The 21603-nt window shown below is 36.6% G+C and overlaps 3 protein-coding genes across 11 annotated transcripts; 1 reads left to right on the top strand and 2 right to left on the bottom strand.

The window, feature by feature from the left end:
- Positions 1–267: 267 nt before the first annotated feature.
- FLU (Tetratricopeptide repeat (TPR)-like superfamily protein) lies at positions 268–3111 on the bottom strand. 8 transcript variants are annotated; one of them, XM_021972743.2, is made up of 5 exons: positions 2902–3111; positions 2390–2499; positions 1741–1912; positions 1235–1558; positions 268–700 (listed from the first exon to the last, which is right to left on the bottom strand). In XM_021972743.2, the coding sequence occupies exons 1-5, from the start codon at positions 3002–3004 to the stop codon at positions 498–500; spliced, it is 912 nt and encodes a 303-aa protein (XP_021828435.1). In that variant the 5' UTR covers positions 3005–3111; the 3' UTR covers positions 268–497. The 8 variants fall into 8 exon arrangements, with proteins under 8 accessions (XP_021828435.1, XP_021828436.1, XP_021828434.1 ...); XM_021972744.2 differs by having other exon boundaries at positions 1741–1909; XM_021972742.2 differs by having other exon boundaries at positions 1741–1909; positions 2390–2505; positions 2902–3110.
- Positions 3112–5174: 2063 nt separating this feature from the next.
- Positions 5175–8634, bottom strand: LOC110768874 (Tetratricopeptide repeat (TPR)-like superfamily protein). Its single transcript, XM_021972738.2, has one exon. The coding sequence runs from the start codon at positions 8361–8363 to the stop codon at positions 5835–5837; it is 2529 nt and encodes an 842-aa protein (XP_021828430.1). The 5' UTR covers positions 8364–8634; the 3' UTR covers positions 5175–5834.
- A 53-nt stretch (positions 8635–8687) lies between these two features.
- LOC110768873 (nuclear pore complex protein) lies at positions 8688–21016 on the top strand. Of its 2 annotated transcripts, XM_088250019.1 has the most exons (25): positions 8688–8958; positions 9406–9767; positions 9966–10035; positions 10130–10246; positions 10983–11013; positions 11170–11295; positions 11516–11674; positions 12491–12583; positions 12669–12836; positions 13209–13307; positions 14022–14257; positions 14374–14431; positions 15107–15195; positions 15599–15727; positions 16575–16697; positions 16906–17004; positions 17106–17294; positions 17473–17647; positions 17825–17981; positions 18198–18400; positions 18638–18779; positions 19157–19317; positions 19429–19545; positions 19838–19937; positions 20427–21016. In XM_088250019.1, the coding sequence occupies exons 1-24, from the start codon at positions 8879–8881 to the stop codon at positions 19904–19906; spliced, it is 3252 nt and encodes a 1083-aa protein (XP_088106145.1). In that variant the 5' UTR covers positions 8688–8878; the 3' UTR covers positions 19907–19937; positions 20427–21016. The 2 variants fall into 2 exon arrangements, with proteins under 2 accessions (XP_088106145.1, XP_088106144.1); XM_088250018.1 differs by lacking the exon at positions 20427–21016 and having other exon boundaries at positions 19838–20208.
- The last annotated feature ends 587 nt before the right edge of the window (positions 21017–21603 follow it).

Below are 21603 nucleotides of genomic sequence, written 5' to 3'. Positions count from 1 at the left end.
CTCTATTATTTATTTTTTCTGCCTTTGTTGTCATTTTAGCTGTTATTGATTTTGTAATGGTAAAACCCACCTTTGTTTAAGCTATCAGCAATAGTTGAAGGTATGATTAATACATGGAAGTCAGTATACAATTTCACTCATTATCATATCTGGAAGCTACAATTCCAAGTTAACTTTCTCTTTGCCATAGCTCCGTGAAAGTTGAAACATTGGAGGTAAAGGCACGAACTGGGGTCAACAAGTTAAGATTGGACAATTAAGACCCACTGATCTGTAATTTATTTTCTTGGACGAATTAAAAATTGAACATCTATATTCTTCTACAATCTAGAGTGACAAAAAATGACAAGGTTGGAAAGAGTAAACGGTTTAACAAGGCATTATGCATCAAACTACTTCTAGCACAAAAAATGAAACAAAATGATCCGGGATCCGCAGGCTACATCTAACTCTGTAATACATAGATAGAGACCAAACTTCTGGGTCATGAGGCTGATTCAGTCAGATTCCAACCTTGCAATATAATTGTCATAGAACCTCCCTGCCCGTTCGAGATCTCCGAGCTCGGTATAACAATCAGCAATTGCTCCATAAGCTTCTGTGTTTCCTGAGTCTTCTCCTTCTCGCTCGGAGATTGCCAAAACCATAGAATGGTATTTAATGGCTTCTCGGTGATTGCCCAGTCTTTGCAGCGAGGCTCCTAAGAGATGCAAATCGCATTAAAAAGAACAGCATTAGAAAAGAATTTCAAAATAGAAAAATTCCCAAACCAACATAATTTAAGACAAGTACAATTGCAAACTGTTCAACACCATTCACACTGCCACCTGAAGCTAAGAAATGAGGCTCATAGAGACAGAAGTAGTTGGTAAGCAAAAGAATAAAAGAACAAAAATGTGAATCTGTGCATAATGCATGCTCAGTCTCAATTAGATAGAGAAAATGAACAGTCGCATCTAGTTTTTCTTATTTGTTGTCTTAACAAAGTTGCAAAAGAATTTCACCTGCCAATGAATGAGACATTCAGTGGGAGTGCTCAATGTAGTTTATATTACAAATGACTCAACAACACAACTTAACTGATGCGAAAAAGGAACAGAAAATGTTTGTTCCCAAGATACGGGCCCTCCAATTTTGCTACTTTTCTTTAGTTCTTCTTATTCACATTTGAACTGCTGCAATAATATTATATGTGAAAACAGGAAAGTAATGAACAAGAGTAACGGAAACAAACCTAAACCTCTTGCAGCCTTCTTTTCCTCAATTGGGTCCTTCACACTTTGAGCAAGCTCAAGAGCTGTCTTAAACTCGCCTAGTGCTTTTTCTGTTTCTTGATTCCTCAAAAAGTTCTTCCCAGCCTTCAATCGAGAAATCAACTCATGCTTTCTTGGATCAACTATCACCTCATTCTCTGGTAGTACTTTTGCACCAATAGGTGAATAACTCAAAGTGGGAGCATATGACTCAATCTTAGCCTGCCTTCTTAGAGATTGATTGATTTGACGCAACTGTTCATTCACTCGCTGTAATTCTCCTTTCCTTTGCCGAGCAAGCAAGCCTATCATAGAAGCAATAAACCATCAACAAACTACTCAACATGGCTATGAGGAATACACTGAATAGAGTCTGTTGAAAAAAGAAATGCAATGGAACTACTTAAAACGTGTTCATAAGCAAAGCCCTTAAATCCTATGGAACAGCATTAATGCTGATTTGATTACAAACCCAGTAATATCTTACCACCAACAGTGGCCCCTACGAGGGCTACAAATAGCAGTACAGGCATGTTCATGTTGAAAACAGAGTTTTCAGCTTCACATGTTTCTGCCAAGGCCTTCAAAGGTGTTGTCAGTATTAAGGCATTACCAACCAAAAGTTCCATTGCTGGGAATCTCAACTGTATGTCTCCCTGCTGAAGTGATAGTTTCCGCAGGAGTGGAAAAAAAAATTGTTAAATAGGGATCATCAGATCATAATAGATGCGAAGGGTTTAGGGTAACAAAAAATAGGAATTTGGAGCACATGCATCTTCATGATACTAGACAAACTCAAATATCTTTTTATTCCCTCATAATGATGCATCTGTCAAAAGATGAAAATCAATCAACAAGGGGATTTAAGATACTTGAACGGAGCATCAGAATGCATATGCTCATCAGGTTTCTACATAAACCTTCGAATAAAATACAAATGATGTTGTCATCTATAGATTGGCTTCGTAAAAGGGTGTAACATATATTTTCCTCTTGTAATACTTTATCTATAGACTGGCTTTACACAAGTCACAAAGCAGGCAAGTTGACGGTGACAAATATGAAAAACCCCAATCTCCCAAAAATAAATATACAAATAAACCACAAAAAGCTGGTACAGGAACTCACCATCATACCTGACATTTTTTGTTTGGCAATACATGGTGGATCTCAAACAGTCCATCTAAAGTAAGTCCAAATGCTGACCTAAGCTTTCCGGCTTGAAATGGAAGAAAAGGTAACTTCCCTGGTTCTTACAATGAAAAAAACTTCCATGTCAATATGCAGATCAGCTTCAATTCAAGTGTGCCAACTCATTTTTGCAACAAATAATGTACTAAGTTACTGCCCAAGAACATTGACAAGAAAAATCCCATAATGCAGTAGCTTTAAATCCTCACATTCCACTCGCACCTTTGACCATGCCAAGCTTATTTATTCATTTCAATCTAGGAAGAAAAACTAAAAAGAGGGAAAATTTTCAATTATGAAGTCACATATATCTGAGAATTCTAAGTCAACAACATCCCATTTTATTTCCTTAACTTTCTGAGTAACCAAACAGGAACCCAAGTTAAAAATCCCCCGGAAAACTCAAGGTCACTAAGTTGGCACCTAAAAGAAAGAACTTTAAGAAGTCATTACTAACCAGGAAGACTGGACTTGACGGAGATTTGATCGGACAGTGGAGATCGGCCGGAGTTCTTCGGGTGAGTAAATAAGCAGCAGGAGAAACGGGCTACCACCGCCATTGCTTCGGATAAACGCTGGTGGCGTTACTGTGGGCTTTTAGATAAGCAGAATCTTTGTCAACTATAAAATAACTTTAATTCATAAATAACATTGGTGCCACTAGACATCCGACACGAGCATAAGGATTGTATTTTGGATATTGATAATGGATAACATTCTTCCTTACTATTTAATTTTTAATTTTATTAATAATAATAAATATGTGGCATGAATATATTGCTATATTCTATTTTATTAGCCCCTTGCCACATGCTCATGCGTGTGCTAATTGGTTTTCTTTTTTTAGTTTTTAGAATTAAGAAAATAAAAAATAGGTAGTTATTTTCCATAAAAGTAGGATCTATTATCTGATTTTGTTTTTATTTTTTAATTTTTTAATTGTGAATTTACCATATTATTCTTATTTAATTAATAATTTCAATTCTTAATGTTTGAATTAACCAAGGATATTTTCTGGTATTTTGAATGTTTCACCATTCTATGCCTTTTACTTTATATATATAGATTCCACCTTGCATTTTAAGATAGTGGATTTCAACCCATCAAAATGAAAACCTTAGACCAAGTCGATCTTCTTATTCTAATTCTCATATCTATTTTGAATTTAGTCTCTTCTTAAACATGTGACATGTTTTTTTCTTTATTAAATTTAATCTCTTAAAAAAAAACATGTTACATGTTTAATAATTTATTAAATATGTTATTGAACAACATACTTGTTTTTTTTTTTGTTGGATAAATCATAGAATACATGTTTAATAATTTGTTTAACAAAACCCAAACTCGACACAACAAGTTTATTAAATTGATCGGGTTTGAATTGAACATTTTATTAGTCTGACATGACACATCTCAATACCAGCCCTAGTTCTCATACATAAAATATCAATTACACCCTCATCATGCCATTAGCTATTAAAACAAATAAATAATTATTTCTTTTTTCTTTAGTTGCCAAATTACACAAATCCTTTGTGGTATGAATCATATGTCAATGTCCCTTTCTTTGTAAAAGTTCTTAATAATATCCTTGTGGTTAAGCAAGTTACCAATATCCAATTTAAATCAAACTTTTCACCTCAATTTTGTTCAATTTTACCCATGTAGGGCCATGTATAAGGGTGCAAATGGCAATTTAAGGCATTGGAGTTTGTTTGACACTTCTTGAAAGGTCTTTTTCATAGTTCACCTCGTTATACCAAGTAAGACAAATAGAGAGAAAGAGATATGAAGTATGAGATATGTAAGTTTTTCTCCATGCAACCAAATGATCACCAAGGGCTTCAAATTTAATTTTTCTTTTGGAGAATACTTTTTTATAAGCTACTCTAGAGGAAGCGGGCACACTGATGTGAATTGGCCTAACTCAAATTTACTGTACCTTCAATTTCTTTGAAAAAAAAGAAAGAAGTCAAGAGGGCATAAGTTGGGCTATTACTTGCTGGTGGACCTGCAATTTGTTTTTGGTCAAGAGTGGGCTTGCAATTAAATTGGTGCTATTTGGTAATTTGCTGGGCTCATACCCAATAAGTAACATTGAGCGGGAAAAGAGAAGCCCAACAAAACGTCAAGCCCAAAAACACGTCGTCTTATGCAATTCCCGATGGTTTTCGTCCGACCCGCACTTTTGCATCTCTTACCCTTCGTTTGGATGAAGAAAAATAACTCGGAATTTGGTAAAAGTCGGGAATTTAAATGGAAAAATTGATAATTTCTTTGTTTGGCAACTTAAAACATGGAATTATTAAATGACGAGTGGAAAAAATTGTGAAAATTGGGGCATGAGATCTAAATTGCCAGAAATTTAAATGACAAAGATCTAAATTCTATCATTTTAGAATTCTATGTAATTTTCAATTCCTTCGTCCAAACATAGGGTTATGTACATTTCAAAGTAGTACGTAATCTACAAACTCATAGACAAACTAACAGAAAACCTATATGCAAACTGAAGCTTCACATATGCGATTTTTACATGAAATAATGGTGCATTACAATGTGTGAGCAAGCTGCCATTTGCTGCAGACTTTTACATGAATTAATCCACAGTAGCCTCGACTACCTTTTCATATATTTAATTAAAAACATATAAACCTGCTGCTGTTTTGGAATAAAAAAACCATTAAACTGCTATTTGCTGCAGATTTTTACATCAAAGCATTATCCCCAGCAGCTTCAAATCTCTAATGAAAAACATATAAACCATCAGCTCTTTTCTAATCAAAAGCAATCAACACAATTGCCATAAAAAAACATATTTTTACATCAAAACATAATCCCCAGCAGCTTCATATCTCTAATAAAATAAAAACATATAAACCAGCTTCCCTTTTCCAATCAAAAACAGTAAACCAGTTTCCCTTTTCATGGGGGAAACTGAGACTGAAATGGACTTACATGGGGTATTTCAATAATTTAGCCTTAAAAATTTAATACACATACCCAACAACAAAGTAACAAACGTCTCTTTAGGACAGCTACATACCTGATTTTACATTCCGTTACAATTAGATTCGCTTTGAAACCCTGTTATGCAGGTCTTGGGATCAAAAGAACTCAACTCAAACTGATGCTTGAGATTTTAATTTGTACCACTATCAATTTGCAACAATTGCACAGAAAAGCAGTTGATAGGTTTGAATTCAGAAGCTGAAACCCATTATTTATCTTCCATGTCAAGATTCCATATAACTTTGACTACCTGTCTGACTTATCCATTGCTAATTGAACAAAGTAGCTGGAAAATTAGTTCACACGCTTTTTTTCAGTACTGACCAGCACATCTCGAAACAAGAAGCAAATCAAAACCAACAGTGATATATGATGAAGTTATGATTCCAAATTACCCCTAATGCGGGAAGCAAGTCTTTGCACATATTGATCATCAAAAGAATTATCAATCTCCTTAATCTTTGAGAGAAAGTCCATGGCTTCTTTATACTTTCTTGCTTTACAATAACTATCCACTGCAATCTTGTAGCTTAGCTCATTGGGCTTGCAATTGTTCTGAGTCATATAGCTAATCACTTCATCTATTTCTGAGAACATTCCCTGCCCTGCATAGCCTGTGATAAAAGTATTGTAGGTAAAGATACATGGCCGAATCCCTCTGGCTGTCATCTCGGAGAGAATTCTTATGGCCTCCTGCATGTGCCCTTGCCTGCAAAATCCTTTGATGACAGTGTTATAAGAGACAAGGTCTGGTTTCCCACCAGATTTTTGTAGGGCCATAAGTATTTCTTCTGCTTTCCAACACTCTCCCTTTCTGGCATACATGTCCATCAAGCTATTGTAGGTTACAAGATCTGGCTGAAGGCCGTTTTCATGAATCATGTACAACATGTCATTCGCCCGGTCATACATGGTGTTTCTAGCAAAAATTGAAAGCATAGAATTGTATAGAACCAAGTCAGGTTTGTATCCATTGCTCTGCAATTTCTGGAATGCCCTCTCCATACCCTTCAGTGCTCTACACTTGAAGTTTGCAAGAACAAGAGTTCTTAAAAGAACCCAGCTAGGAAAAATATGACCATCATAAATTTCTCTCTCAATTCTCTCTATCCCCTTCACATTAGCTCCCTTAGCATAGCAGTTGATCATCAATGAATATGAGGTTTCATTAGGCTTGAAGCCCTTACTTCTCATGTCTACAACAACAGATTCTGCTGCTTTCCAGTCCCCTCGCCGAGCCAGAGCATTTAGAAGTGCATTGTAAGTTGTAATGCATGGAGTAAATCCTGCTTTGATCATCTCATCGTACATCTGTGCAGCATCTATTTCCGACCCACACCGTCCATACGCACTGATCAAGGTATTAAATGTGTCCCTGTCAGGCTCAAAACCACAATTCTTCATTTCTCGAAAGACCCGATTCACATACTTGTGCCTACCCTTATCACCACACATGGCAAGCATTGTGTTCCAGGTAATACGGTTAGGGGCACATCCACTTGCCTTCATATCACAAAGCAGCATTATCATCTCCTCTGGTCGTGATTTTTTTCCAAGCATTCCAAGGACAGCATTGTAGGTACAAACATTAGGAACACAGCCTGTCGCCTTCATATGGTTGAACAACCTTAGAGCCTCTTCCTCCTTTCCAGCTTTACCATATGCATTTATCACAGTCGTGTATGTAACAGCATTTGGCATTGTTCCTTTTTGGGTCATGGTTTCTAGGACAGATGCACCTTCCTCAGAGAATCCGGCCCTCACATAAGCTGCCACAAGCTCATTGTAAGTAACAGCATCAGGTGGGCAATTGTTGTCCTCCATTTCTTTTAATATACTCAAGGCCTCTGTAAATACCCCCGCCTTGCCGAAAACTTGTAACAAAGCATTGTAGGTAACAGTTCCTGGTACATAGCCTTGTGACTTTAATCCATCAAAGAACTCTTTTGCCTCATTCAACAACCCCTCTCTTCCACAAGCAGATATCACCGTACTACAAGTAAACTCATCAAATTCAAATCCTTTGCTCCTCATCTCCTCCAAGAGGCCTAAAATTTTATACCAAGATCGACCCATCTTCCCGTAAACATCAAGCATGACATTGTATGTGACCAAAGTTGGTGAGAGACCAATCTCCACCATTTTGTTAAACAGGTCAATTGCACGTTCATACTTGCCAGTACGAGAATGAGCGTGAATGATAGTCGTATAAGCTCGAACATCTAATGAGTATTTCTCTATAGGAATCACATCAAACAATTTCGATGCAATCGAATGCTGTGACTCTCTACCAAGAATTCTAACCATTAGTTCAATCATCGGATTATTTAATTTCAAATTTTCAGAGCTTAAGTTGGACAGAATCCATTCGAACAACAAAAGGGCTCTTTCCCAATTGCCAGAGAGGTCCAAAGCTTTCAAGAGACTAATCAAATCAACTTCAAACAACTCAAACTTAGCAGAATCAAAGAAATCATTCAAACTATGCAAAGGCTCCTCTACAATGGAACTGAACATCAACTTACCCTTTATTGTCAAAAAGTCAAGAAGCCCATCTTCTGGTTTCACCTCTACTTTATCGTCCTCAAAAGTTGGGGCCAAAATTGAAGCGGGTTTCTTCAGTTGATGATGCTGTTTTGGGGTTGAATCAACTGAAATTTGAAGAGAAGGGAAATTGCCATTGGTTTGCTGAGGTGGGTTTAAAGGTTTGAGCTTGGGGGGAGTGTTGGGTGGTGAAGAGAGGCTCAGAAGGTGCTGGAGAAGAGAGTCAATAGGAAATGGAGGAGATGGAGTCTGAGGAGGGGGTGGCAATGTTGTTGAATTGAATTTCACAGGAGGGCTTGGTTGTATTGGTCTGTTTGTTGGAAGGGGATATACTGGTCTGGATGGAAACAGAGTACCTTCCATTATAGAGATAATTGGGGTTGAAGGGTTTTGTTACAATGGCTGAGCAGAGAAGCTCTATTGGGTGAAAAGTGAGAAAATAAGCAGAGAATATTGGATTTGGATATAGCAGCGATGGATGGAGAAAGCATTTCAGCATGGGTTTTGATATTGTGACTTGGATGATGAGAGACAGACAGAGAGATGATGATTGGTCTCTATTGAAGGGAGATGATATTGGGTAAAAGATTGGGTTTATGAAAAACTGAGTTTCTTTCAAGGGTATCTTTGTCTCTTTAGTATATTTGAAAGTCATTTTGGCTATATATATATAGGGCCTCAATGTTTATATATGATAAAATTCTCTTCAGTCTTCCATGTCTCTGTCTGTCTCTGAAGCAGACAAAGGGTTTTAATTAAACCCTCACAGCACTTCGGCTTCCCGCGCTTTGAGCTCCTCTTGGGTTTAAGCGAGAACCAGCTACCTAGAAGCCACTGGAAAACCCTAGGGTTTTGAGTACAGCGTCGTTTTGGTGGCAATGGACGTCGAAATGGATACTTCTCCAAGCTTCTTCGACCCAGAAGACCTCTCAACCAGAGAGAAATTTCGTCGATACGGGTTCGAATCCAAGATTTCCAATTTAGCTTAAGATACTGTTGTTTTGGGTGATTTGGTTTTGGCTGGGTGAAGCTTGATTAATAAATGGAAGTTTTAGTCTTTTGTGCCATTTTAATGGAAACTCATCTATTTTTGATTGGTAAATATTGGTTCAAGCATTAGGGTTATGATTTCAGACTGTGAAGGCTCAGAATTGAATTAGGCATGATGTGTGTATTTTGCAATTAATGTTCAAAATTGTGCTTCAAATGCCCTTAGAGAGCTCCACTCTGTTTTTTCTTTTCCTTTTCCCTTGTCCCTTCATAGTATCCTCCTTTATGGTTTACTGAAAAATCTGGGTATTGTTCCTACTGGTTTTCCATTTTGTATGTTTGAAGTGAACCCTTTTAGGTGTTTTTGGAACTGTAAGTAAGTCTGACATTTATTTTTGCTTTAATGTAATGCCAGGAAAAGGCACTTGGGTTCAAACATATCTCCGCACCAAGAGAATTCAGCTTCAAAATTTAGTGACTCTAGGCTACTCTATGATGGGCAGAGTATACATAGCCCGACCAATGCTGCACTTCTTCTAGAAAATATTAAGCAAGAGGTTGAAAGCATTGATCCTTATCACTTGGAGGGAACTCCTGGAAAGACTCCTGTCTCAAAAAGGAGGTCGCCCATTGATGGGACAGAGGTGGATGTTGGTGCCGGTTCTGGTTTAGTCCACCATTCAATAAAATTGCTCAAGCAGGAGGAGGACTCACTGGCTGATGATGGAGATACAACCTTTACTTTATTTGCTTCTCTACTTGATTCTGCTCTTCAAGGTGTTTGAACTAGACATACCTAAATAATGTTGTACTCGAAGTTCAGATTTCTATTTATTATATTTTTTCCCTCCATTTTCAACATTTCCTTTGAGAGTGTTTCTGATCTCAAGCTTCGTCTCATTGTTATAAATTGTATCAAAGTTTCCTAATGAGCAGCTTGATGTATTATTTAATTGCATCATTGGTGGTTTGCAGGGTTGATGTCTTTTCCTGACTTGATACTAAGGTTTGAAAGATCCTGCCGAAACGTTTCAGAGTCAATTAGGTATGCTCCCTGTTATTGAGAACACTTGTAATCTGGTATAGAAGCTGTTAGTATTGCAGATACACATACATGAACCATTGGGTTTCTTCTACAGGTATGGTTCCAACATACGGCATCGTATAGTAGAGGACAAGTTGATGAGGCAGAAGGCTCAGCTCCTTCTCGATGAGGCTGCTTCATGGTCGCTCCTGTGGTACCTTTTTGGGAAAGGAAATCTATCTCTAACCTCTGAACTTTTTATGCTAGAACTGATTTCCTTCACACAACCACATATAGATGTTCGCACAAATACATGTAATGTAATTAGACTATAAGGATGCTGTAATCCAGGTGAATTTAATAATAAAGTGTCTCAGATGTCTTATATTTGCTAGTACAAATCTTCTGATGACAATGAAATAGTATTTGAATAATGAATGAATTTGATGAGGCGTAATTTCTCTGATTTAATGCAACATTGTTAGATGGATTTCAGTTCTTGGACTCGCCAATCCTGTTTTTTAATGCTTTGTACATTCGGTGTCCAAATGGAAATACAAATACATGTCTGTAAATGTGAAAAACCATCTGTGTCAAAAAAAAAAAAAAAAAAAAATCTTTCTATACTAACTTGCCATACTTTATGATACCTGTATTCTAATAATTTGCAATTGCAGGCAATCCGACAAAATTTAATATTTTATCTTTGCTTATTCTAATCTGCTAATCTCTTCTAAAAGTTTACCATCTTCTAGGAAAAAAACTGTTTGTGGAGACAACTAGGTAAATGTTTTGGTTATTTTATAGGTTTATTCAGCTATATTCTGAGTTGTGTTTATTTTCTAGTTGGTGAAAAGGAGAATTAATTGCTTGTTTTCCCCTTAGGTTACTAACATTTGCTTTTGGCTGTGAGTCTTACACTTATGAGCTCTGGGTTTTAGTGTGACAGTTAATCTTCTTCTTGCAGGGACTGAAGAGATTCCTAAAGAGCTCACCCTGGTAAGGCATTTTCCTTGTCGTTAGTTGTTTGATTGGAAAACATATGAATTCCTTTATTTATTTATTTTTTCAGAAAATTTAGTACATTACGTACAGGGAGGTTAGCCAGTTACAGGGAGGAGTTTGTTCTCATTTAAATATATTGACTCATGACAGTTGCCCTCAACATCACACTTGGAGGCTTGCCAATTCGTCGCAGAGGACCATACGGCACAATTATGTCTACGGATTGTTCAATGGCTGGAAGGCTTAGCCTCCAAAGCACTTGACTTGGAAAGAAAGGTTATTACTTACTGCTACATTTTTTTATTCCAAAATATCTGGAATTGTGCACAAAAAGTTATGATCTGGCTAATATGCCAATCTGTTCTTATGCAAATTTCTGAGTACTAGTATCACACCATGGCCTGTATTAGCCCCTTTATTTGGAAAAGACAGTGAACTCTCACAGCTTCTTGTGTACTGAGAGATTTTGAACATGGAAAATTGTCAATACTTTCAGGTGCGAGGGTCTCATGTTGGTGCCTGTCTCCCAAGCTCTGGAATTTGGTACCATACTCAGTGCTATCTTAAGAAAGGAGCATCCAGTACAAATACGATTCATCACTTGGATTTTGATGCTCCAACACGTGAACATGCTCAACAATTACCTGATGACAAAGTATTCTTTGTGCTTGTCTTACAAATTTCTTTGAAGTTTGCTTCGCTTTTGCAGTCCCATCTTGATGTTTCCTGTGGCCATGTTTCTTCATTTGTATATAAAATTTATGCACTTTTAAAAATAATTATCTACTATAAAAATGGATTTTTAAATTAAATGGGTTGTCTAGTGGACTTCTTTTTATAACTGCCTCCTTTCCCCTCCTTAAGTTCCCAATGCATTGCTGGCTTATTTTGTAGTACCCATAAATATGCAACCAGGTGTACAAACACAGACACAAACACCAATCAGAGGATTAATATACTTTTACCATCATGAGTACAAAACTTACATTTGACCAGGTGAACACGTAGGGAAGACACCATAGTATAATGGAAAAAATATCAAGTTGTAAGTAGAAGATTACCAGCATTGTATATTTTCTTATAAGAATATGAACCTTCTGTCTTGTCTGTTGTCTGGAAATTGCATTTAAAATTATGGAAAGTACTTTAGATTCTATAGAGTTTTAACAAATGCAGTATGTGTGCCTTTGTGCTGCAACACAACACAAATTGGTCTTCCAAAAATAGTATCTAGGTTTACATTATTTTTGTATTAAAGGGGACAGGTGTTGTCAAGTCAGAGTCAATTAACTATATACTGGGCTCCAACCCTCACCTTTTTTCCGGCTAGGGATATACAAATATAATTTTAACGTGAGTGATTGACTTGCACTTTTTTCCATGTCGAAGACTGTTACCTAAAGGGGCTTGTATATATTTTTATGCATGTATGCTCGTCTCAGATAACATTTTGACAGTTTCACTCCTACAGAAACAAGATGAATCTCTTTTGGAAGATGTCTGGACTCTTTTAAGAGCTGGAAGACTGGAAGAGGCATGTCACCTTTGCCGATCTGCAGGACAGGTAAGAGAAGTTCTGAAAAATATGAGATTAATACTTTATTTTAGGTTTCATGTTCCTGTCCTGATACATATTAACATTTTGGTAGCCATGGAGAGCTGCAACTTTGTGCGTATTTGGAGGACTTGATCAGTTTCCTTCAATTGAAGCCCTGGTGAAAAATGGAAAGGATAGAACTTTGCAAGCCATTGAGTTGGAAAGTGGCATTGGCCACCAATGGCATCTGTGGAAGTGGGCTTCTTATTGTGCATCAGAGGTAGGGTTTGAAGGATTTGGCAATAGAAAATTCTGTCCTTTTAGATGAAGTTCATATGTTGTTTCATCCATTTTAGGTTCTATGAATTTTATAACATCTCTCTCCAACATGTGTGAATAATAAAATTGAATGCATTTTGCGGCTGAAGGCAGGTCCTGCAAACACACAGATATATATAATTTTTTTTTTAATTTTTAATTTTTGTTTTCTCTCCATGGTTTTCTCGTTGTTCTTACTGTCATAAAATTATCTGTTGCGTTTCTTTACAATTAATTTTTTGTCCAATTGTGATTTGGAGGTTGCTTGTTTTTTTTTTTTTAACACCTGAAGTATTGTAACATGCTAAATTTCCTTTCTATCTTTATTTGGAAGAAAATAGCGGAGCAAGATGCTGGTAAATATGAATCAGCAGTCTATGCAGCACAATGTAGCAATTTAAAGCGCATGCTTCCAATCTGTACTGACTGGGAGGTATTTGTTTTTTCCCCAACTTACAAAAATCCTCAAATCTCCTTTAATCTCATATGTTGTTGTAACTAATTTTTATATGATTTTTCTTTCTGAGGAGTCAATAGCTTGTTTTGTATTTACTGTTTAATGGTTCATATATTGAGATTTTTAATTGTTAAGTGACAGCGTGTGACAGTCCCTTCATAACTTTTATAAAAAAATTCCTAAAGAGCTTAAAAAATTGGCTCCACTCATGCACAGGAGGTTTGAAAAAGAAATGTCCCAGAACAATAAATTTTATAATTTTAAGGCTGATAAAAAGTCTTCCCAACAAGCAAGAATGTGAGTCACAGACTTGGGATCACCTATTTCACTGCAGGCAAAGAAAACACAAAAGACCATAGCTCCCTGTTAAGCAGACAATTCAGCAAAAGATGGTCAAGATCAACTGTATCGCCACTACTCTTGTGCATGCAACATAAATTGATAATAATGTTGTTCCACTTTCTAAGGTTTCCAACCATCAAAGTTTATACAAAGTCTGCTTGCCAAGTCCACTTTTGTATGGTGAAAATATTTTTATGTTTGCTGCATTGTAAAACTAGTTTATATGTCTAGGAATGCTGTTCTCTTGGAGTTCTTTGTTGATAATATTGATTTTCTTTTTTTATTTCCTTGTAACACGACTGTCAGTTTTAGATGCCTTTTTTGAAATCTGACCAAACATATTTTCAGTCAGCCTGCTGGGCAATGGCAAAGTCATGGCTAGATGTTCAGGTGGATTTGGAATTGGCTCATTTAGAACCAGGAAGATTGGATCAATTTAAAAGCATTGGAGATGCAATTGATGGAAGTCCTGGACATAGTGATGGAGCTGTTCAGCCTTCAAATGGACCAGGAATTTGGCCACTCCAAGTTTTGAACCAGCAACCACGACAACTTTCTGATCTTCTTCAGAAACTTCATTCAGGGTAATGTTTACAGTGCGATTTTCATTCTGATTTTGAGCTGTCCGTTCTGCAGTGTTTCTTAATGGTAACAAAAGTGTAATTTATTCAATATGCAAATTTTATTTTCTTTGAATTAGGGAAATGGTCCATGAAAGTGTTACTCGAGGATGCAAGGAGCAGCAACGCCAAATTGAGGTATCTTGAAAAGGAAATAAGTTAGTGACTCTCTGTTTGTTTTGATGGAAAATAGTTGCGTTGAAATTTTTTTCTAATGTTCGTTTGAATGGAAAAGCTTTCTCATGTGGAAACTTCTTTAGGACACGGGCATTTTCTTACAATTTTTTCCCCCTAAAATCTACAAAACAGAAAAAAAAAAAATTATGGTCAAAGAAAATATGAAGGAAAAAGGTTTCTCAAACACTTGTACAAGGTTAAAGCCTTTGACCAGAATATAATCAAGAAAATGTTATTGTGGGAAAAAAAATTTCCTCAAAGAAATCTGATTTCCTAACAAATAGAGCCTTAGTTAGAATTGGATTTCCAGGTGAAGTTGTTTGGTGTTTCTACTAAATTGGGTAAATGTGTTCTGTTGAATCTTATGTTCATGTTTATTTGTCTTGACAAAAGAATTGGAAGGTGTTAATGATTTTTTTTATTTATGTATGCTCCTAATGCTATTTTATTCATCACTAATATTTGCTCAACTCTTCTATGAATATATGTGCACTATTTTATATATATTAACTCCCCACTCCTGCCTGTGTTCCATTATTTGGTGATCACAGATGATTCTAAGTTCCCACTATTTCTTCTTTATCCAAAGGAAGGATACAAATTTGTGTGTGATTATAACGACACATTGTTTCACAGATGATTCTAATGTTAGGGGATATTGCACGATTGCTAGACCTTATATGGTCATGGATAGCACCTTCAGAAGATGATCAGAATGTCTTCAGGTAAGGTTATGTTAGTTGCCTTCAACTCAGTTCTAGATATATGTGTCAGAGGACAAACCAAGTTAACTCTTTTTTCCTGGGCCTTTTAACATTTGGTATGACCAAATACTAACTCAGACAAATAAGTGTTGTTTCTGTCCACTGGAAAGTCCCAGTGACAATGTATCAGATGCTCAATGCAACATGCAAGTTCTTCAATGGATGATCACGATGATATTATGATTTTTCATGTTAATGTGTTTTGGTGATTTCTTTCGTACATGAGTATTCTCAGTTTCAATAAATTTTTGCAAACAAATTTCTTGTAGTCCTACATGTTCCACTAAACCAAACACATCAAGTGGTTCTCCTAGTTGCTTAGGATTTGCTAAATGCCTAATGGGCGTTGTTTTTTTTCTGTCAGGCCTCATGGAGATCCTCAGATGATTCGATTTGGTGCTCATCTAGTGCTTGTGCTCAGATACTTACTTGGTGATGAAATGGATGCTTTCAGAGAGAAAATTATGAATGTTGGTGATCTCATTGTACACATGTAAGTAGTATCAAATCATGTCTAATGCAGTTGCGATGTGATGAGGTACCCAAACTATAGTTAATTACCATTTTGTGAAACCAATGACCATGATGAACAACAAAAAGAAAACTCGGGGAAACAATATGAGGAAATAAGATGTATTCTTTAACCCCCTGAAGGGATTAAATAGAATACAACTCTATTGACACGAGAAAACTAAATTTCAACCAAGTCACTTAATTTAGGGGACTATCACACCCCCTAACAAGCTAGGAAACCAAATCTTTTTACAATCATAATTACAATATGCTTTTATTTTCTATCATGTTGGTAAATAGATATCCCAGAAATTTAACCATGTAATTATCTTTAGGCCAAAAGCTGAAGCTGAGTTCTTCCCTATGGCTGTATTCCTTTCTGCTTTTCTTTTTTCTTTGGGGTATACAGAAAAGACCCGGAAATTGCCAAATTTGTCTTCACAGAAGGTGGTGGGGAAGGTCTTTGGTTTATAATGGTAGAGAATCTTACCAAGAAGAAATGACAATTACCATAAAATAGTGTGTTTATCTTCTACTGCTTTATTGCTCCATTGGAGTCTTGTTCTTATACCTTATTTGGATTTTTTATCATCCTATTTTTCTGTAATCTCCCCCCCTTCGTAATTAAAAGTTAAAATATTTTCTTTTAAAAGTGGAGATATATGGCACATTTCAAAATTATATCTCGTAGTGGAATTCTTCAACATGTGCTTGACATGGATTTGGCTCCCATGTAGAGGTGTCTACCTTCACTGACCCTTGAATGAGCTCAGTGCGGAGAGAGGGTGTCTTTGGGGGAAGCTTAAATTTTGTCTTATTGTTTGCAGGTATGCAATGTTTTTGTTTTCCAAGCAACATGAGGAGTTGGTGGGTATATATGCTTCTCAACTTGCACGCCACCGATGCATTGACCTCTTTGTGCACATGATGGAACTGAGGCTGAACAGCAGGTAATGGTGACTCCTTACTTGGGTTATGAGGTTAATGTTTCTATGCATATTTTTTTAACAAAAATCTATATGGTATGCAAGATTTGCAGTTTGTATCATAATTTTATGTTAGCAAGATATTTCAGATTGTAGGGTATTCTGTGCAAAGGTCCACGTGCAGCTTTAGCGATAACTTCTTATTTATGATTTCTTTGTTGCCTGTTAACAGTGTGCATGTCAAATATAAGATCTTCCTTTCTGCTATGGACTATTTACAATTTTCCCCTGTGGACAACTCGAAAGGAAGTTTTGAAGAAATTGTTGAGAGGTTTTTCTGTTTCTTCTTGATACTACTTTACTTTTCGGGTAGGAAGAATGCAATTTGATCTTGCTATAAGTTATTCAACTTCTAACAAACTGTTTAAACAGGGTTTTGTCAAGATCTCGGGAAATCAAAGTTGGTAAGTATGATAAGCTATCAGATGTTGCAGAGCAGCACCGGCTGCAGAGCCTTCCGAAAGCTATGGTTATCCAGTGGCTCTGCTTCACACCCCCCTCCACAATTACTAATGTTGAGGATGTCAGTACAAAACTTCTTCTGAGAGCTTTGATGCACAGGTAATGGTTGTACCATGCTGTATAGCTTGATATTAGGATTGTGGAATATGAAGCTGATTTCTCGTCAGTTTGCAGCTCTGAAATCAAACAAAAATGAATACACTGCATGCGAACTATTCTAGGTTCTTGGCTTCCTCAAATATAACCTTTTTTTAAAAAAAAATTCTTTTTCCTATAGCAACATATTGTTCCGGGAGTTTGCCCTGGTTTCAATGTGGAGAGTTCCTGCAATGCCCATTGGTGCTCACACATTACTTAGTTTTCTTGCTGAACCGTTGAAGCAACTTTCAGAATCTTCTGATAGCTTGGAGGATTACAACGTTTCTCAGAACCTGGAAGAGTTCCATGATTGGGTATGCTTCATTTTTGTACCTCTCTCTCTCTCTCTCTCTCTCTCTCTCTCTCTCTCTCTCTCTCTCTCTCTCTCTCTCTCTCTCGCCAATTAACCTTGCCAATTTATTAGGATGCTATCCCATCCCTGTGAAATTTTATATAAATATAGGTATTGAATCATTATTCATTTTGAACAGAGTGAGTATTATTCTTGTGATGCAAAATATCGCAATTGGCTCAAAATTGAATTAGAGAATGCAGAGGTTTCTCTACTTGAACTCTCAATGGAGGAAAAACAAAGGGCTATTTTAGCAGCCAAGGAGACTGTGAATTCGTCTTTGTCATTGTTACTGAGTAAGTTGATTATTTCTCTTATTGGATGTAAAAAAAAAAAAGAGAAGATCTGTGTTAGTTTAAACACTACGGATTTTGCTGAGGACAATGGATTCAGCTTTGCATATTTAATTTTAATTGCTTGACAGAATCCATTATTTGTGTCCTCTTTTGTTTCAGCTTTTCAGATTGAATTTGAATGGCCTGACGTATAAATATTCTGTCTTTTGGCTATAGGAAAAGAAAATCCTTGGTTAGCTTCTCGTGAAGATCATGTGTACGAATCTGTGGAACCTATATTTCTTGAATTGCATGCCACTGCAATGCTTTGCTTGCGTTCCGGTGAATGCTTGCCTCCAGATGCAACTGTGTGCACCACTTTAATGAGTGCTCTTTACTCTTCAGTAAGCGAGCAAGATGTGTTAAATCGGCAACTAATGGTATGTTTATTTGTTTGCGGAAACCGATGGGAAGAAAGGGTAAAGTAAATGTGGATTGACATGTTTTCAAAACTAAGAATCCAAATTCCTCTTGGTGTGGGATCTCAATGGCAAGAACAATAATAGAGACTTATGCTGTCCAGAATATTGGCTAGGCCTACGTAATTTTTTATGCATTAATGCCTCTGTTTCTTAATTTTTATTTTCCTTACAAATAGGAATTTTCTTTTTCCGTAGATAAATGTCTCCATATCCTCAAAGGACAATTACTGCGTAGAGGTTGTGCTTCGCTGCTTGGCAGTTGCAGGTGATGGTCTTGGGCAACAGGAGCACAATGATGGTGGTATTCTTAGTACTGTTATGGCTGCTGGCTTCAAAGGTAAGCAATATTATTGATACTGCAGTTCTATATTGCCTTGCATGTCGGCTACACTTGTTCAGGAACTAATTGTTATATTGGAATTTCAAGAAAAAGCGAAGGTTATATTGAAATAAAATGGATTGTTTTTCTTTTGGGTGCATTCCGTTCTCTATGTTCAACCTAACCCAATCTTGATCAGTTGATCAAAGTACAGTCGTGCTGCTATATAATCAAAACTGAATAAAATCTAATCAACTGGTAACAAAATTTCTTTACAAAGAAAAGTAACAATGTGAAACTAAAACAGGGTTATGAAGGGAATAGAATGTACTCTCCAAATGCTATATTTAAAAAATAGCAGAAGTGGTGATTAAACTGATTAATTGTCATTGCAGGTGAGCTGCTTCGATTTCAATCTGGAGTCACAATGGAGATTTCCCGATTAGATGCCTGGTATTCGAGCAAAGGTGGTTCCTTAGAGAGCCCAGCAACATACATTGTGCAGGGCCTTTGTCGTAGGTGCTGTATTCCAGAAGTCATTCTTCGGTGCATGGAGGTAACCTTCTTCCCTGGTAGCCCCGATTGAAGTCTCTGTTTAAATCATTTTATATAATAACAAAAAAACTGTGCTCCCCTTTCATGGTGTAATGCATGTCACTATATGCAGGTCTCTCTTTCGCTTATAGAGTTGGGTATGCCACCTGAAGGTCATGATCAGTTGATTGACTTAGTTGCTTCGTCCGAGGCTGGGGTTCTTCATTTGTTTAGTCACCAACAATTGCAGGTAAGCTAATGTGTACTTGGCATTTGTTTACAGGGTAGACAATTTATAACTTGATGCTTTAACCATATTTCTTCTTTGTCTATTGAGCAGTCTCCACTTTTAAACAATCAGATGAAAATGCATATATCCTAGGGGCAGTCACTTTTGTAGTGTAAATTAAATATCTCACTGTCAAAGTTTCGACGGATAACCATTGAAGAGCTTCTGTGAAGCTCTCCCTAGTTTACTTGCTCTTTTGAAGCCGTTGTCGATTGATATGAGCTGATTAATTGAACGGCTGTCTCATGTGTAGGAATTTTTATTGGTTGAGAGGGAATACTCCATAAGGCAAATGGAGCTTGAAGAGGAGCTTTCTTCTTGACTTGACTGTTGTTGGTCATGAGCATGACAAGGTGGGTCTCTGGTGCCAACTGCAAGGTTTATAGAGTTGTAAAATGGTATACTACATATGATGAAGATCTTTGCTTTCTCGACTTAATTATTTTGGTTAGCATATTGACGTTGATGGAAAATATAGAAAGTAGAAACATTGATAATAGATTGATATCGAACCAAATTACTAAATGAAAATATCAAAAAAACATAGTATAATTTTTTTTTTTGGGTTGAAAGAACAAATATTGTATCGAATATTAAGAAGTATCGATGAGATTGTTAGTATTTTATTGTGGTTAAACATAATCTGATTGATATTAGTCCATTGTATTGAGCAATTCCTGAACTCAATAAATTTCAGGGACAATTTCGTTTTCAGTTTTCAGTTTTCATGATCACTCTTTTTGGTAACAAATTTTGTTTTCAGTTTTCAAAAAAGTGAAATTTAGTTTTCAAATCACCCTTATTTTTTAAAACAACTTGAAAGTGTTTTCAATTTGGTGAAGATCAAGACCCATTGTGCCTAGACCTCAAGAGGGCTGCCAGTGCAGACACAGGCAATCGCCTCCACGGGTGGCACCACTCCCGCATTATCCGCATCTCGAGGTTTTGGTGATTGGGTACATTGAGTTCCAGAGGAATGCTGAGCTCGACCCGGAAAAGAGGTTGTAACCGCCCTTCTCTCTATCCATTATTGCGGCGTCGGTGACTCAAAGGCCATCGTGGAGGGTGACCTTGATGTTGAGGTACTTGAGCTAGTGGTTGATCTCGAGCCCATCGCCGTAGACGAGGACGGTCTTGAGCCCAACACAGGAGAGGAGGATGATGCCATTGACGACGGAGGCCTGGAGGGATTGGGATTTGGCGGTGGCGCCATAATTGATGACAATGGTCTTGCCTCGAAACTTCTGGATGAAGGGGAGTGAGGATGTCGACTCAGAGCTAACCTGGAGAGAGAGAGAGAGAGAGAGTTAATTGAAAGTTAGGAGTATAGGGGGTTAATTGAAAGTTAAGTACAAGTTCAGGGGGCAAATCACTATACTTTTAGTTTTATGAAAATATAAATTTTTCATTAAGATTTTTATTAAAAAGTGGATGGGAAAATATAATATATGTACAATAACAACATTGTTTTTAAATTTATGTCACAAGTATGTATGCTAAAAAAAAAGTGATACATGTGAAAAACAAATTCTGATAAAAAAAATATGACAGAAAAATTAATGTGTTGGGAAAAACAAGGATGAAAATAGAATTTGCTTAATCCAAATCAGTATATAAAACACATATAGGCAACTACTAAGCAGCGCAGCCAATGACTCCCCGAATGCTAATCATATAAAAAGGGAGATTGTATTGGCATCCCATTATTTGCTCTTTAAACATGAATAACCTATTTTACCCTTGTACATAATTACCGTTAAGGACAAAAAAATTAAAAAATAAAAATAAAATTGCTTACTACACCCCACATATGTTCATGCAACCCTAGTTTGACTTTTTTTCTCAAACCATCATGTTCCTACAACTCTAACAAGATTTATATGTTTATATTGGCGAAAGAATATCTTGTATTTATTCATGAAGGGTGAGATTGAAGTTAGAGAGGCTTCGAATGAGATATGAGTTTATTTTTTGGCATTTTGCAAGTTTAGAGTTTAGGGTTGGTCGCTAGTTGCGTTC

Source organism: Prunus avium, chromosome 3 (assembly GCF_965620075.1).
Source record: "Prunus avium chromosome 3, drPruAviu1.hap1.1, whole genome shotgun sequence".
NCBI classification, from domain to species: domain Eukaryota; kingdom Viridiplantae; phylum Streptophyta; class Magnoliopsida; order Rosales; family Rosaceae; genus Prunus; species Prunus avium.
Note: the sequence above shows the minus strand (reverse complement) of the source record. Positions and strands in the feature narration are given on the sequence as shown.